At 37.1% G+C, this 17,668-nt stretch overlaps 1 protein-coding gene across 3 annotated transcripts in view; it reads right to left on the bottom strand.

The window, feature by feature from the left end:
* Positions 1 to 260: 260 nt before the first annotated feature.
* Positions 261 to 17,668, bottom strand: part of LOC126194711 (uncharacterized) — a 965,948-nt gene continuing 948,540 nt past the window's right edge. For all 3 annotated transcript variants that reach the window (XM_049932947.1, XM_049932949.1, XM_049932948.1), the window contains 4 exons: positions 16,816 to 16,953; positions 13,339 to 13,541; positions 11,754 to 11,922; positions 261 to 2,068 (listed from right to left, as the gene is read on the bottom strand). In XM_049932947.1, coding sequence (XP_049788904.1) covers positions 1,080 to 2,068; positions 11,754 to 11,922; positions 13,339 to 13,541; positions 16,816 to 16,953 — 1,499 coding nt within the window. In that variant the 3' untranslated portion in view covers positions 261 to 1,079. The remainder of the gene's footprint in view (positions 2,069 to 11,753; positions 11,923 to 13,338; positions 13,542 to 16,815; positions 16,954 to 17,668) is intronic.

Below are 17,668 nucleotides of genomic sequence, written 5' to 3'. Positions count from 1 at the left end.
TCGGTGTCACAAGCCACTGCTGTCAATTTCCAAAATTTTTCTTTCAAAAGCATTCTCAGAGCATTACCAAATTAATCAGATCATTTGTAGTCATTTATTTTGCCTGATATTATAATGGTGGTGATGAAAAAAAAAAACTGTATTTATTTAGTTCAAATACTGGACTCACTATAACTAAAGCACATGGAAAATTTCTTTCAAATTTTTATTTTCAAATGTTATTGCATAAATGGAAATTCTACATTTTGTCATTTTACATACAGTATATACATTAGTTAGTACAATATGAGATGCATGATTTATGTTTACTTCGTAGCACTCCATTAAATTATTCACATTTGAAAATTTATTTTTCAGGGTCTTGCATATAATGAGTGATCATAGTTTTTCAAAATCAGTATATAGTTTATAAAGTGCAGAGTAGTTTTGAACAAGCATATTCAGAACCTTTGTACCTAATCATATTGTGTCTAGCAATGTTTGGGTAATCTTTTCATCCATTATGACTCAATTACCCCATTTAAAAGTGTAGCATTTTAATTTTTGAACACATGACTCATATTTGTACAATCTTGAAATAGTGTGTGTTCATCTGAACTTTCTACATATAGAATGGAGACATACACTGAAAATTTGTTAGCTGAAATACAATGAACATCTGATATAAGGAAGTGAAAGGGGTGGAAATGGAAGCTTGCTCATTGCATACGAAAGTATTTCTGCAATTTGATGTGTCCCTGTGGACAACAAGCTAATATTCTGAGCAACGGATACCTTTGTATCGGACTGCATTGATACACTTCTGTCACTGTTGAAGTGTAACATAATGCAGTGCAGTACATATTTATGTGCATGTTTGAATTTCTTCCTTTGTTCTGATACAGAATTAAACATATAATCAGATGAACATGATGATTTTTTTTTATAAATTCAGTAAATGTGTTAAATGCGACATCACAGTTGCTTACAACAATTAAAATTCAGCCATTATATTATCTGTATTGATAACAGTACAGAATTTTTGCAGATAATTCTGACAATTTTAAGCATTCTGAAAGCTAAATAATGTACAGTCAATATCAGCAAACTGTATCATAAGTTACTTCTTCCTTTAGCACTGCACTGCTCTCACTGCCACTATCAAACTGCACATAATAATAATCTTCTTTGAGTTTCTCTGCACCTCTGTGTTTCAGGAAATAAAAGTCTAGTTTCCTGACATCTCTAGAGGAGGAATTCTTTGGCTCACATATTTCTGCATATATATTTTCTTCATCAATAGTATTCTCACCATTTTTAAAATTGTTTACTATTGCATCTGCAACATGAGAGTAAGGGAGGTCATCAGGCGAAAGTGACAGTCCAGATGATAGCTCTTTGTTCCTTAAATTTGCATTTGGAGGTGGCAAGGGAGGACTCTGAATTCTTTGCTGTAGATGAGATGTAGATGCAGTACGACTTTGGCCAGATATTGCAGATGATACCTCAGGCTGATACATTGGTGGGTAGTTTTTGTTGTTGATATATTGCTGAACCTTTGGAGATACGTGGTTATGGTGACAGCGATTTTCACTCGGTGGACCACTGTCGGGTGGTATTCGTGACTCGTTTCTCGGTGGCACAGCAGGAGGCAAGTTACGCCCTTCTTCTACCTTTACATTTGCATTTCCATTATATGGCATGTAAGTAAATGATGCAGACTTCTTAGTAGCTTGTCGTGTTTTTATTTTCTCTGCCTTCTCCTTGGATGCTGGTAATGGTACTTGCAGTAAGGTCTCATTTGATGGAAAAATATGATGTGTCACTTTAATTTGACGTCTCCAGCGATCACCATGTTCACGACAAAATGCAAGCACACCCTGGAGTAGAGGCGATTTGAACATTCGCATCTCTGTCTCGTGGTGCAGTAAAGGTCGTGACAGCAGAAACTGGGAGTCTGCATCGATTTCGAGGAACTTTGGCTGCATCTGGGATGTAAACTGTCCATGACATGAGAGATCAGCATCTGGTGGCAGTGTACACGCCAGGATAACATCTTCCTGCTGGCAGCTTTCAAGCCAAAGATTGCCTGGAACATAAAAAATGGAACAATAACAAAATGATAGTTTAAATAGTAACTACTGTTGACAAATGCTTATTACTGTCTCAAGTCTAAAACCACTGATCATGAAAAATTCCTGGCAAGAGTAGTTAACATTAGATATTTTATTCATTTACTTATTCCCTTCTTTCATGTTGTAAGATGGAGTTTCACTTATTTGAAATAAAGTACCATGACCCATAAGTAGGCTGCTGCTTACATTTTACTCCATCTAGGAACTGTATACTATAGAATCACAAGGGCTGAAGATAAGCTGCCAAAACTGGAATATGGGGTACATATCAGGAGAAATGTAATTTCAAATGTATAAAGGACTGAAGAAGGCCAAATTGAGCTCCAGTCAGGATATGTCTTAGTCCAAAGAGACATACCAAGGAGGGTATGGAGGAGTAGGATGTATTATTGATAAAAGATTGAAATGAAGATGCTGTATCTGAAAGTCTAGCAAAAATAGTTCTAAAGATAACTATTAGAAATTGTACAAGTTTAATGCCTAATATCGTTCCACACAGAGGAACAGGGTGAAAGTCTATATACAGTGTTTAAAAAAATGAAAACCATACTGTAGGAAATTTGTGTTTTTTTTTTTTTTTTTTTTTTTTTTTTTTTTAATGTGAAAGTAATGATGAAGCTGAAGACTAAAAGAGGTAGCATATTAAATACATTTACCAAGAGAAATCTAAATGATCACTGGGTTTGGAAGTAAAGAAATAGCATAGGGTACTGTGGACTTAATGTGGCTCAACATTTTTGCTTTCCACAGCCTAATAAAACACGGAACTGAGTTAGCAAGATAATTAGCAATTAAACAGAAGTCCATATAATTAAGCACAAACAAAGAAGACAATCAAAACTGAAAATGAAGAAGTTGTTGGCTTAAATATTAGAAATAATACTGTAACCAACATTCTGTTGGAAACAAAGTTTTAACAGAAACTTGATAAACAGAAGAAAATAAGAGCCCATTATTAGTCCAGTACTATAGAATTTGCAGAACTAACAAGTTAGAAAAATTTACAACAGGGATGTAAGTGATAGCTGAGATTCAACTAAAGCCTAATGTCTAACAGGAACCTACTACCAAGTGAGGTGGCACAATGGTTAGCACAATGGACTCGCATTCCGGAGGATGACAGTTCAATCCCATGTCTGACCAATCTGATTTAGGTTTTCTGTGATTTCCCTAAATCACTTCAGGCAAATGCTGGGGTGATTCCTTTGAAACGGCATGGCTGACTTCCTTCTCCATCCTTCCCTAATCCAATAGGACCAATGAACTTGTTGTTTGCTCCCCTCCCCCTAACTAACCAACTAACCAAATTCAGAGGCTCAATTTTCACTGTGAAACCTACGAATATTCTATTATTCTAATGCCCCATTTATGAATGCAACGAAATGTGATTTATTAGTTTCATTACATACTGTATACAGATCACTGAATCTGTTGGGCAGGAGACATGTCAAGTTTACAAAAAGTATAATGGTTTACAAAAGGTCTTTTTACACTGTTTTAAGAATGTTATCCATTATAGATGAACAGTTTGCAAGTATATCTAATAAAAATACATATAACATTACAATATATGTTACATATTAACAGTTTACAGATTAATAGTCTCTGTTCAAAGTGTAAAACTGTCTTCCATGGGTTCTTCAATGATGAAATAACATTTTTCTCTAAAATGTTATGATGTAATCTTTTCAAAGAGCCAAAGGCCGAAGAATTTCATATGTGTTTCTTCTGTCACAAATTGATTATTATGGACTATTTTTATAGGACACAATGCTTATGATTTAGAGACCAAGTCTATCTCTTGAAAAAATTTATTTTTACTCTGTTTTTATGGAACCAAGGTTCAAGTTTTCCTAGTACATTTTGTACACTATCTGGTATTTTTCTATAGTGTCATTTTCTATCAGGACGGAGGTGTCATCTATGAACAGGACTGAATGAGAATTGATATTTAATGATAAATCATTGACATACAACAAAAACAGGCATGAATGCAGTAATGAACCCTGTGGTACCCCTTGGGAAATAGTTTTTCATTTGGAGTAGTAGTTAACTGAATTTAGTTTTAAAATAACTCATTTTTCTATCACGTAGGAACTGAACCACTGTAATGCAGTATCCTTGATCCCAAAGCTCTTAAGTTTTGTGGAGTAGTAATGAGTGGTTAACTGAACTGAAGGCTTTTGTGAGATCACAGAATATTCCTGAATTTTTTTTTTTTTATTCTAGTCCAATGAACAAGGGCTAGTAGAAATCCCTGGGTAACAGAAGAAATATAAAAATGCAGTAAATGAAGCAGGCAAAAAGGAATACAAACGTCTCAAAACGAGATCGACAGGAAGTGCAAAATGGCGAAGCAGGGATGGCTAGAGGGCAGATGTAAGGATGTAGAGGCTTATCTCACTAGGGGTAAGATAGATACTGCCTACAGGAAAATTAAAGAGACCTTTGGACAAAAGAGAACCACTTGTATGAATATCAAGAGCTCAGATGGAAACCCAGTTCTAAGCAAAGAAGGGAAAGCAGAAAGGTGGAGGGAGTATATAGAGGATCTATACAAGGGCAATGTACTTGAGGACAATATTATGGAAATGGAAGAGGATGTAGATGAAGATGAAATGGGAGATACGATACTGTGTGAAGAGTTTGACAGAGCACTGAAAGACCTGAGTAGAAACAAGGCCCAGGGAGTAGACAACATTTCATTAGAACTACTGATGGCCTTGGGAGAGCCAGTCCTGACAAAACTCTACCATCTGGTGAGCAAGATGTATGAGACAGGCGAAATACCCTCAGACTTCAAGAAGAATATAATAATTCTAATCCCAAAGACAGCAGGTGTTGACAGATGTGGAAATTACCGAACAATCAGTTTAATAAGTCACGGATGCAAAATACTAACGCGTATTCTCTACAGACGAATGGAAAAACTGGTAGAAGCTGACCTCGGGGAAGATCAGTTTGGATTCTGTATAAATACTGGAACACGTGAGGCAATACTGACACTACGACTTATCTTAGAAGCTAGATTAAGGAAAGGCAAACCTGCGTTTCTAGCATTTGTAGACTTAGAGAAAGCTTTTGACAATGTTGACTGGAATACTCTCTTTCAAATTCTGAAGGTGGCAGGGGTAAAATACAGGGAGCAAAAGGCTATTTACAATTTGTACAGAAACCAGATGGCAGTTATAAGAGTCGAGGGCCATGAAAGGGAAGCAGTGGTTGGGAAGGGAGTGAGACAGGGTTGTAGCCTATCCCCGATGTTATTGAAACTGTATATTGAGCAAGCAGTAAAGGAAACAAAAGGAAAATTCGGAGTAGGTATTAAAATCCATGGAGAAGAAATAAAAACTTTGAGGTTCGCCGATGACATAGTAATTCTGTCAGAGACAGCAAAGGACTTGGAAGATCAGTTGAACAGAATGGACAGAGTCATGAAAGGAGGGTATAAGATGAACATCAACAACAGCAAAACGAGGATAATAGAATGTAGTCGAATTAAATCAGGTGATGCTGAGGGAATTAGATTAGGAAATGAGAAACTTAAAGTAGTAAAGGAGTTTTGCTATTTGGGAAGCAAAATAACTGATGATGGTCGAAGTAGAGAGGATATAAAATGTAGACTGGCAATGGCAAGGAAAGCGTTTCTGAAGAAGAGAAATTTGTTAACATCGAGTGTAGATTTAAGTGTCAGGAAGTCGTTTCTGAAAGTATTTGTACAAGAAGAGAATAGAAGCTATCAAAATGTGGTGCTACAGAAGAATGTTGAAGATTAGATGGGTAGATCATATAACTAATTAGGAGGTATTGAATAGGATAAAGTATTTGTACAAGAAGAGAATAGAAGCTTTCGAAATGTGGTGCTACAGAAGAATGCTGAAGATTAGATGGGTAGATCATATAACTAATGAGGAGGTATTGAATAGGATTGGGGAGAACAGAAGTTTGTGGCACAACTTGACTAGAAGAGGGGATCGGTTGGTAGGATATGTTCTGAGGCATCAAGGGATCACCAATTTAATATTGGAGGGCAGTGTGGAGGGTAAAAATCGTAGAGGGAGACCAAGAGATGAATACACTAAACAGATTCAGAAGGATGTGGGTTCCAGTAAGTACTGGGGGATGAAGAAGCTGGCACAGGATAGAGTAGCATGGAGAGCTGCATCAAACCAGTCTCAGGACTGAAGACCACAACAGCAACAGTCCAATGAAGACCAGTTTTCTGAAACAATGGAAAGCTCCTTCTGCATTCCCTTTTCTGTAATTTACACAATATAGACAGTTGTAGAAAGCAAGGATTACAATCTATTTATTCAATGACACTGTTTTGAACATGAAGACTAAGATATGGGCCTTCAAAGATTTCTTAAAAATTCATATACAGAGTATTTATAAATGAATATCAGGGTTTTAACACTTTATAATATTTATTATATTAAACTTACAGTTATAAATGATATGTCAAATGAAATAGCAACTCAAACAGTTTTACCAAGCACCTTATAAATGTTCAATGTGAGCACCATTTATCACATGGCACACATGAAGTCTATAGCTGAGCTCTTCGCAAACGTTGATAAGTGTGTCTTCAGTGATTGAAGCAACATCTGCTTCAATCAAGTTTCTTAATTCATGGAGGTCTGCTGGTAGCGGAGACACATACACACGATCCTTGATGAAGCCTCAAAGGAATGCATGGCGTTAGGTCGGGTGAATGTGCAGGTCATGCAAAGCAAGCCCTGTCATTGGGCCCCTTGTGGCCTATCCAGCACTTGGCTATAGACTTGATGTGCGCCGTGTGACAAATGGTGCTCACATTGAACATTTATGAGGTTCTTGGTAAAACTGTTTTGGTTGCTCTTTCATTTGACATATCATTTATAACTGTAAGTTTAATGTAATAAATATTATAAACCATTAAAACCCCGATATTCATTTATAAACACCCTGTAGTTTACAAGATGCAATGAAAAACTGTTGTGATTATGAGAATGAATGTGTTTCTGAAATGTAAAAAGATGAAGACAAAGACATCTGACACATAAAAAGCAAGAAACAGTTGGGAATGATTGAATAATGATAGAGATGAGAAGACCAGAGAGAGATGCGGAGAAAGAAAAATTTGTAGAATCATTCTGACACAGTATACATATTAAGACAAGACCTGATATTTGGAACAACTGTATAAAGCTATTCATTTACAAGGAGAGGAAACAAAGATGATGCAGAGAATTGTAAGCTCTCTAGGCTTTTGTTATTGGTATAAAAGCAAACACCCAACTTACTTCGTACATTACAAGTTTTACCTTCACTATCAGCACTTTCTGGAAACATTATTTCCATTAATTGCAGAAATATAAGTTTTTGTTGTCCACAATCTGAAATTAGGTTTGAACACTGTAGTGCTTTTTTAGGCACAGTTCTAGTGGGTATGGTATGTCTTTGTTTCCCTCTGATTTTGAACCGATTTATGCAGCCAGATACAAGGGGACCTTTAGATCAGTATATACTCTGAACCATGGTACAGCTTCATATATTTCACAGAGGTGAAAGGAGCAATAACTGGCAGAGAAAAATCCCAAGACCAATGGAGGATTGGATTCTGAGCCTTAGGATTTGCAATTTGAGACACTTACTCACTTGGCACTGAGCCACAATCTCTATATATAAAAGGCAATGTCCTGACTGACTGACTGACTCATCATCGCCCAGCCCAAACTGCTAAGGATACAAAGCTGAAATTTGGGGAAGGTGTGAAGCTTATGCTGTAGGCATCGATTAAGAAAGGATTTTTCGAAATTCCAACCCTAAGGAGATTAAATAGGGGATGAAGGGCTTTTTGGAGAATGTCGCTATTAAGGCAATTTTGAAGCTAGATCTAGAAAAATTGGTATTTGGTTTCTCAGTCAGAAATAAAGAAATGTGTTTTTCAGCATTTTTAAAAATTTTACCCTATGGGGATGAAATAGTGGGTGGAAGCTTTTTTTTGTTACATATCATTATTAAAGAACTACTAAAGTATTTTTAAAGCAACATCAATAAACATTGGTATTTGACTCCTCAGTTACAAATAAAAAAATATGTGTTTCATTGTTCCTGGAAATTGAATCCCTAAGGGGGTGAAACAGGGACGAAATTTTTTTGTGAAAATATTTTATTATGAAAAGATTTTAAGGTTAAATCTATGAAAATTTAAATTCGGCTTCTGAATTAGAAATAAAAAAAATTACATGTTTCACTGTTTTTGGAAATTCAATCCCTATGGGGGTAAAGGGGGTAGATGAAAGTTTTTATGGAAATATTTCACTGTGCAAACATTTTTGAAGCTAGTTCTATGAAAATTTGTGTTTGGCTTCTCTGTTAGAAGCAAAACATATCCCTTTTGGAAATTCAACCCCTAAGGGGGTGAAAATGGGGGGTGGTATATTTTATGAAAATATTTTACTGTGAAACCATTTTTAAAGCTAAATATATGAAAATTGGTGTTTGGCTTCTCAGAGATGAAGAAATACGTGTTTTATTGTTTTTGGATATTCAGCCCCTAAGGGGGGGGGGGGGGGGGGGGGTGAAATAGGGTCAGACTGATTCACTGAGTCATCATTGCCCAGCCCAAACCACTGAGGATACAAACTTGAAGTTTGGAGAGGGTGTGGATCTTACATTGTAGGAATTATTTAAGAAGGGGTTGTCTGAAATTCCATTCCTAAGTGATAGAAATAAGGGATGAAAGACTTTTTGAAAGTGGGTCACTATTAAGGGAATTTTGAAGGTAGACCTACGAAAACTGGTATTTGGTTTCACAGTCAGAAAATAAAAAATACATGTTTCAGCATCTTTGGAAATTTGATCACTAAGGGAGAAAATAGTGAGTGAAAAATGTTTTTGAAAATATATCATTATTAAAGAACTACTAAAGTATTTTTAAAGTTAGATCTACGGACTTTGGTATTTGACTTCTTGGTTACTAATAAAAGATTTGTGTTCAGTTTTCTCAAAGTTGAAACCCTAAGGGGGTGAATTATGTTATTAATAGATTTTATTATGAAAGTGTTTTTAAGACTAAATCTATGAAAATTTAAATTCAGATTCTCAGTTAGAAATTAAAAAAAATGTTTCACTGTTTTTGGAAATTCAACCCCTATGGTGCTTAAAGGGGTGGATGAAAGTTTTTATGGAAATATTTCATTGTGCAAGAGTTTTTGAAGCTAGAGCTATGAAAATTTGTATTTGGCTTCTCTGTTAGAAACAAAACATACCCATTTTGGAAATTCAAACCCTAATGAGGTGAAATAGACGGTGAAATATTTTATGAAAATATTTTATTGCATAAGCATGTTTAAAGGTAAATCTTTGAAAATTGGTGTTTGGTTTCTCAGTCAGGGATGAAATTTAAACCTTGAGGGAATGAAACAGGGTCAGACTCGTCACTGCCCTGCCCTAACTGCTAGGACAGAAACTTGAAGTTTGGAGAGGGTGTGGATCTTATTTTGTAGGCACTGTTTAAGAAGGGATTGTCTGAACTTCCACTCCTATGGGGATGAAATAGGGGAAGAAAGGCATTTTGAAAGTACATTGCTATTAAGGGAATTTTGAAGCTAGAACTATGAAAACTGGTATTTAGTTTCCCAGTCAAAAAATAAAAAAAATATATATGTTTCAGCATTTTGAATTTTTGGGAATTCAGCCACTAAGGAGGTAAAATAGTGGGTGAAGTTTTTTTTTTAATAAATAATTACTGAAGAACTACTAAAGGATTTGTAAGGCTACATCTGTGACACTTGGTGTTTAACTTCACAGTTAGAAATATAAAAAAAAGATACACTTATTACAGTGTTTCCGTAAATTCAGCCCCTAAGGGAGTGCAATAGGGGATGAAAATTTTTAAGAAAATATTTTGTTACATTAAAAATTTTAAAGCAAAATTTATGAAAATTGCTATTTCACTTCCAAGGCCTGAGTGACAAAAACTTTGGACTCCAGCTAGCAGAATCACCTTTTGGTCACAAGTCCATTTGGAAAAGACAGTGCTCATTTGGCCTTAATTAGCAATAAAAGCTTAGAAGATGTTGAAATATTTGAACAACATGAAAATTTGATTAAATAAAAACAAAAAAAATCTCTGCAAGCCATACAGTCCATGTGAGCGAAGCATCAAGTGCTACGCTAGTGTTAAAATATGCTAAACATGAGAACACTGGCATACACAGTAAAAAGTAATCCATTGGATGTATTGCTTAAAAAATGAAATCTGTCTCCACCTGCAATTGAACAATGAGCCATCTTTGTTACAGGTTGGATCATTGTATCTGCTATCTGACAAGGAAGATCTTCTTGTCTTTGGCTTTGTTAGGTTTGTCTCCCATATCCAATGCTGGCATTAAGTAGTCACATTCACAATGTGCAAATTAATATTCAGAAACTATGAATTAGATGGTGTTTTAACCCACACATATTATAAAAATGGATGTCTGTATGTGTGTACATGCCACACATTCTCCTAAACCACTTGACTGATTTCAACTAAACTTTTTACACATATCCCTTGATGCCACATAACAATAGCTGTGGGGATAAGAGCTACCTACCTATAATAGTTCAGGAGATGTGACATCATAAACAATTAGATGTGTTAAATCTGCTGCATCATGCGTGACGTTTAAATTTATTACTTCTTTCCTACTGGCTCTATTTGTAACATATTTTACTTACAGTATCCACATATGCTGCTGAATACACCTACACAAATATATCTTTGTAATACAAGCATTTCATGATATATGACATCATAAACACTGAGATGCATGAAAAAATGCCACATCATGCATGAAGTTTTAATACATTTATCGTTTACTACTATGACACTCCTGCAGTGAGTCAACTTAATGAAATGCCTGGCATCTGGCAGTGCTTTTAACAGCTTTCAACTGGAAAGCACAAATGGATGTAGGCAAAAGCAACAGCTGTCTACAGAGCTGTGAAGAGGCATTGCCACAGAGACATTTACAAAATCATGTTGTGGATTTGTGAAGCAGCTGTATCCAGTGTATAGACACTGTCTGGGATCTTTCTACAACTGTTTCATACTTTAAAAAGCATTTTCATGGAAAGATGGAAATGAATTTTTGCAATATTACACTATGAACACGGTTAATTTCTTGTTTTTGTCTCTAATAGAAAATTGGCAATATGAATAACCAGGCAATGCCAGTTTTGTCAGCTAGTAACTTAATAAGAAAATATATTATTTTGTACCATGACTCTTTTTTTAAAGTATAACCTGCAAATTGAATTTTTATTTGCATACTGTAGTACAATTTCAGTGTGATATATTATTAAAATAATTTTTTGGTGCTTACATTACAATTTCTCAATAAAGAATAAGTTGCATGTGATGATTTATGTCTTTGCTGCATGACAGTTCTAACAAAAAAGACCCACTTTCCCAAAAAATTAAAAATTAATTAAAAATCAGGTCACTATGAACGCTATCATTGATTACACCACATAGACTGCATATTGTGGTCAGCATATTATAGGAAGGTCTTCTGGCTTAACACCATTTCTGTGTACTTGTTTCATCGCTACTACAACTATGTTGTAAATGTCCTTGTGAGTTAATAGGATATTTAGTGACAGTACCTGTAAAACCAGCAGGTAAAGGCGATGGCAATGGCCCGGCCACAAGGCACACTCTGATTGGGAACTGTCCGTCCCTGAGCAGGTGTGACAGCTGAGACACGATGTGCGTCTCATCCAAACCAGACACTGCATACAGCTGACCAGTTGTTGTCAATGGGATGAACACCACCTGCAGGAAACATTCAACCACTTACTTCCATGTCATGTCAAGAGTATGGGTACAAAATGACATTTATTAACTATTTGGAAAAAAATATTTGCTGCAACACAAAAACATTACACATGATTTCAGTCACAAATTATTGAGCTATATTTTTTACACACAGTTTCCTCTGCCTTTATTTCATTCATTAAATAACCAAACATAGGCTAAGTTGTATGTTTAATTTGTAGTATTTCTTTTTTTTAGGGTGGCTGTCATGGTAAATTTAAGAAGGAGCTTGGCAGCTGTACTTGCAACATTCTTAAAATAAGCCGCCAAAGCTACTTTTAGTTTTCAGCAATTATTCACTAGAATGAAATCCTTATATAAACAGAGACAGAAATGCTGGCTGGTTTGATTTTGTGCTTGTAAGAATTCACTGGTAATTTTGCTCCAATGTGAAACGTTTTAGATCATTGTAATGTTACAAATGTTAAAATTTCTTTTCCTGAAGTCATTTCATGCTTTCTGTTTTCTCATATTTGTGTCAACCTATATTATGTTAGAATCTAAATCTATGATAGAGAAAAATTCTTGTTTCCTTTGTTGTCTTTATAAACCTTTTGCTTTCTCTTCCTCTTTTTATTTTTTTGTTCTCTTTGGCGAGTTGAAAAAGATAATTCAGTAGTACAAGATGGAGAAATTTAAACAGAGCTATTATAAGGAAAAAGAAGAAACAAACAGTGCCATGAAAAAAAAAAAACAGTAATAGATTGTAAAACAGGATGTGAAAACGAATCTAAAAAACCTTTGGAAATAGCAAATATAAATTGAGTGTTAAAAAGTGAGAGAGGAAGTTCACAGGGAGATGGAGGAAATAAAGATATTAAAATGAGAGTATGCGATAAACAGTAGAATTGATTTCCATTTGCACTGGGGATTAGTAGTGGGTGGAGGAATCAAAATTACCCATTTGGTAACACAAGCATTAGTGCCCTGCAACCAGTCCTGGAGAATGTTTCATACATCAGGTAAGTTGCATTTGCCTGAGATGCTTCAGCCTGGTTGTTAGACTGTCATTGATCAATATTACTTGTGTATTTATGACCACAATTCTGAATAACATTAGTATATCTGAATGGGAAAATTTGTCCTTCCAGTTATCACTGAAATTTCTGAAAACATTTTGGTGATATTTTTGTTTTATTTGCCATAGAATATCCAAATTTATTCGTGCATCCTAGCAGGGATTAATCTCAGAAGCTCAATGACTTCAACACTCATGAACAGTGGACTGATTTCCACAGTGAACGTCAAAAACTTGAATAATAATTAATCTGTCTTTAACAGAACTGAGCTGTTTGGAAATAAATCCAATGAAGTGACACCTTTTCGGTTTCCTGAAACCTGTTACTAAAGTTTTATCCAGCAATTTTAACTAACCTGGTTCTTATCATCAAGGCACTGGGCATATTTGTCTCCTTTGCTGCTGGCTCGTCCAATGAGAGGCAGTGAAAGGCGCTTATTGTTGTGCACTTGGACATTGTTTACATCTTCAAAAACAGCCAACAGTTTAATGGCGTGACCAGCTCGTACACTTGTCTTCAGATATTGCATCTTCTTGTTTACTGATTCCTGCTGGATCTCTGCAAACAATATTACAATGCATTAAGTCATTAAAAGTATTTACAGCTTATCATGCAAAGCTGCACATTTATATGTATTTAAGAATATATCAAAAACAACTTGGAGACAAGATTTATGGTAAACACAATACAAAAAAGAAAAGTTTGGACAACATGCCAAAAAGTAGCCCAATAATTTTATATCCACAATTTTCCTGATTACAGTTTTGTATTTTGTTTCATTCAAAATGGTTTTATAGAAACAATCTGTCCTAAGAAATATGGCTCAATATTCGTGCTAATTTTATGCTGCTTAATCAGTGTATAAATAAAATTAAACCTTTAGAACATGGGCTTTAATTTGCTATAACACACAATATGTTATTTGTAAATAATAAAATGGATCAGCAGTGCTTTAAATACACTCCTGGAAATGGAAAAAAGAACACATTGACATCGGTGTGTCAGACCCACCATACTTGCTCCGGACACTGCGAGAGGGCTGTACAAGCAATGATCACACGCACGGCACAGCGGACACACCAGGAACCGCGGTGTTGGCCGTCGAATGGCGCTAGCTGCGCAGCATTTGTGCACCGCCGCCGTCAGTGTCAGCCAGTTTGCCGTGGCATACGGAGCTCCATCGCAGTCTTTAACACTGGTAGCATGCCGCGACAGCGTGGACGTGAACCGTATGTGCAGTTGACGGACTTTGAGCGAGGGCGTATAGTGGGCATGCGGGAGGCCGGGTGGACGTACCGCCGAATTGCTCAACACGTGGGGCGTGAGGTCTCCACAGTACATCGATGTTGTCGCCAGTGGTCGGCGGAAGGTGCACGTGCCCGTCGACCTGGGACCGGACCGCAGCGACGCACGGATGCACGCCAAGACCGTAGGATCCTACGCAGTGCCGTAGGGGACCGCACCGCCACTTCCCAGCAAATTAGGGACACTGTTGCTCCTGGGGTATCGACGAGGACCATTCGCAACCGTCTCCATGAAGCTGGGCTACGGTCCCGCACACCGTTAGGCCGTATTCCGCTCACGCCCCAACATCGTGCAGCCCGCCTCCAGTGGTGTCGCGACAGGCGTGAATGGAGGGACGAATGGAGACGTGTCGTCTTCAGCGATGAGAGTCGCTTCTGCCTTGGTGCAAATGATGGTCGTATGCGTGTTTGGCGCCGTGCAGGTGAGCGCCACAATCAGGACTGCATACGACCGAGGCACACAGGGCCAACACCCGGCATCATGGTGTGGGGAGCGATCTCCTACACTGGCCGTACACCACTGGTGATCGTCGAGGGGACACTGAATAGTGCACGGTACATCCAAACCGTCATCGAACCCATCGTTCTACCATTCCTAGACCGGCAAGGGAACTTGCTGTTCCAACAGGACAATGCACGTCCGCATGTATCCCGTGCCACCCAACGTGCTCTAGAAGGTGTAAGTCAACTACCCTGGCCAGCAAGATCTCCGGATCTGTCCCCCATTGAGCATGTTTGGGACTGGATGAAGCGTCGTCTCACGCGGTCTGCACGTCCAGCACGAACGCTGGTCCAACTGAGGCGCCAGGTGGAAATGGCATGGCAAGCCGTTCCACAGGACTACATCCAGCATCTCTACGATCGTCTCCATGGGAGAATAGCAGCCTGCATTGCTGCGAAAGGTGGATATACACTGTACTAGTGCCGACATTGTGCATGCTCTGTTGCCTGTGTCTATGTGCCTGTGGTTCTGTCAGTGTGATCATGTGATGTATCTGACCCCAGGAATGTGTCAATAAAGTTTCCCCTTCCTGGGACAATGAATTCACGGTGTACTTATTTCAATTTCCAGGAGTGTATTTCATCACCATTAGTGCATCCTGCCAAAATTGTTACTATGTAAGGTGTGAGTGCTTTGTTGGGAGAAGAGTTCTAACTCTGAAAAAGTTTTGTTAACATTCGTATTGGAAGTTATTATGTGCTGTGAACCTTTTGTATTGGAAGGGTTGCTACAAGAGTGTTCATAATTCCTTAAATAACTCAAAGGGTTAAACAGTTCTTCAGGGAGTGAGACAGGGTTATAGCATCTCCCCGATGTTATTCAATCTGTATATTGAACAAGCAGTAAAGGAAACAAAAGAAACATTTGGAGTAGGTATTAAAATCCAGGGAGAAGAAATAAAATCTTTGAGGTTCGCCGATGACATTGTAATTCTGTAAGAGACAGCAAAGGACTTGGAAGAGCAGTTGAATGGAATGGACAGTGTCTTGAAAGGAGGATATAAGATGAGCATCAACAAAAGCAAAACGAGGATAATGGAATGTAGTCGAATTAAGTCGGGTGATGCTGAGGGAATTAGATTAGGAAATGACACTCTTAATGTAGTAAAGGAGTTTTGCTATTTGGGGAGCAAAATAACTGATGATGGTCGAAGTAGAGAGGATATAAAATGTAGACTGGCAATGGCAAGGAAAGCGTTTCTGAAGAAGAGAAATTTGTTAACATCGCGTATAGATTTAAGTGTCAAGAAGTCGTTTCTGAAAGTAGTTGTATGGAGTGTAGCCATGTATGGAAGTGAAACATGGACAAGAAATAGTTTGGACGAGAAGAGAATAGAAGCTTTCGAAATGTGGTGCTACAGAAGAATGTTGAAGATTACGTGGGTAGATCACATATCTAATGAGGAAATATTGAATAGGATTGGGAAGGAGAGAAGTTTGTGGCACAACTTGACTAGAAGAAGGGATCAGTTGGTAGGACATGTTCTGAGGCATCAAGGGATCACAAATTTAGCATTGGAGGGCAACGTGGAGGGTAAAAATCGTAGAGGGAGACCAAGAGATGAATACACTAAGCAGATTCAGGACTGAAGACCACAACAACAACAACATATCTAACTGAATTCTGAGTAAGCTACCATGGAACCAAATGAATCATTATTTATTATAAAAATCATATGCAGTGATAAAACTAAAGCAAACAGATTATTGGCAGTAGAATTGACTACGTTCGACTCATATTTAATTGAATCTTTTCCCTCAACATAATACACAGTTTATTCTGATCTGTTAAAATTATAGAAGAAGTAAATTTGAACTAAGGGCACAAGGTAGTATATATTGTTGGAATATATGCAGTAAACCAATTGGAGGGAAGGGAGTGGGGGGGGGGGGAGTTAAAATTTGCATCTCACTAACTATGGGATACAAACTAAATTTCAGAATTACTTTAAAAAATTATTGCTATAAAGAGGAATGATACTGTATTGAAGCAACCTGCATTGCCCTCCTGTATTTCTGGAACTTACCTTTTGTATCGTTCAGCCTGTAGGCAGTTAGCTCAGTTCTGGTGACAAAAGTTGTGATCTGTGCAGCCACTAGCTGCTGTATGTTTGTGTAACATCGTGCAGTAGGTTGGCCTTTGGAATTTACTCTTGAGAACCAGCCTGGAATATAATTGTTTTTTATTAGGTGGTGAATTATACTAAAGATGTTTTATTATTGATTTTTATTCTTACAAGCATGAAATACATATATAACTGAGCAGGCATCAGAGTTAAAATTAATACACAATTTCTGAATTAGCTTTTTTATGCATATAACTAGGGAATAATATTTGAAAACATTGCTTGTCTTGTGGTCATGTCAGTATTAAGCCCTTCTTAATGCGACCCTAGTGGCGAAACATTGTATAAGTGTTTCCAGACGTTTGTTATTAAAAATACCTAACCCTAGCAGATTTTTAGGTAACAAAGAAAATCCATGTCTGTCTTATTTATTGTAGCATGGAAATTAAAATAAATGTTCAAGTAAGCCTATGCAGTCTGTGGATATCAATGTGGTAATGTGATGATCTTTCCTTTCTCTTTCCCTTCTTTCTATTTCAACACAACATGACACTTTGACAGCTCTCTCATAAATCTTTCCAAAATGTGGAGAACAGCTTCCAGGCTTTTATAAGCAGACTGCCGCTAATTAAAGCACCAGCAGATGACTGAAAGTGCAAGTGCAAACACAGCCAATACACTACTACTTTTTTTCATGAACTGCTAAGCTGACTGGATAAACAAAAGAGTCACTGGAACTTTTCTAGATTTACCTAAGGCCTTTGAGTCTGTGACTCATTCAGTACTTTTATTCAGACTGATGCAGGAGAAGTGA

Source organism: Schistocerca nitens, chromosome 7 (genome assembly GCF_023898315.1).
Source record: "Schistocerca nitens isolate TAMUIC-IGC-003100 chromosome 7, iqSchNite1.1, whole genome shotgun sequence".
Lineage (NCBI taxonomy): Eukaryota > Metazoa > Arthropoda > Insecta > Orthoptera > Acrididae > Schistocerca > Schistocerca nitens.
The sequence above is the reverse complement of the archived record's forward strand: the minus strand, read 5'-3'. Positions and strand labels throughout refer to the sequence as shown.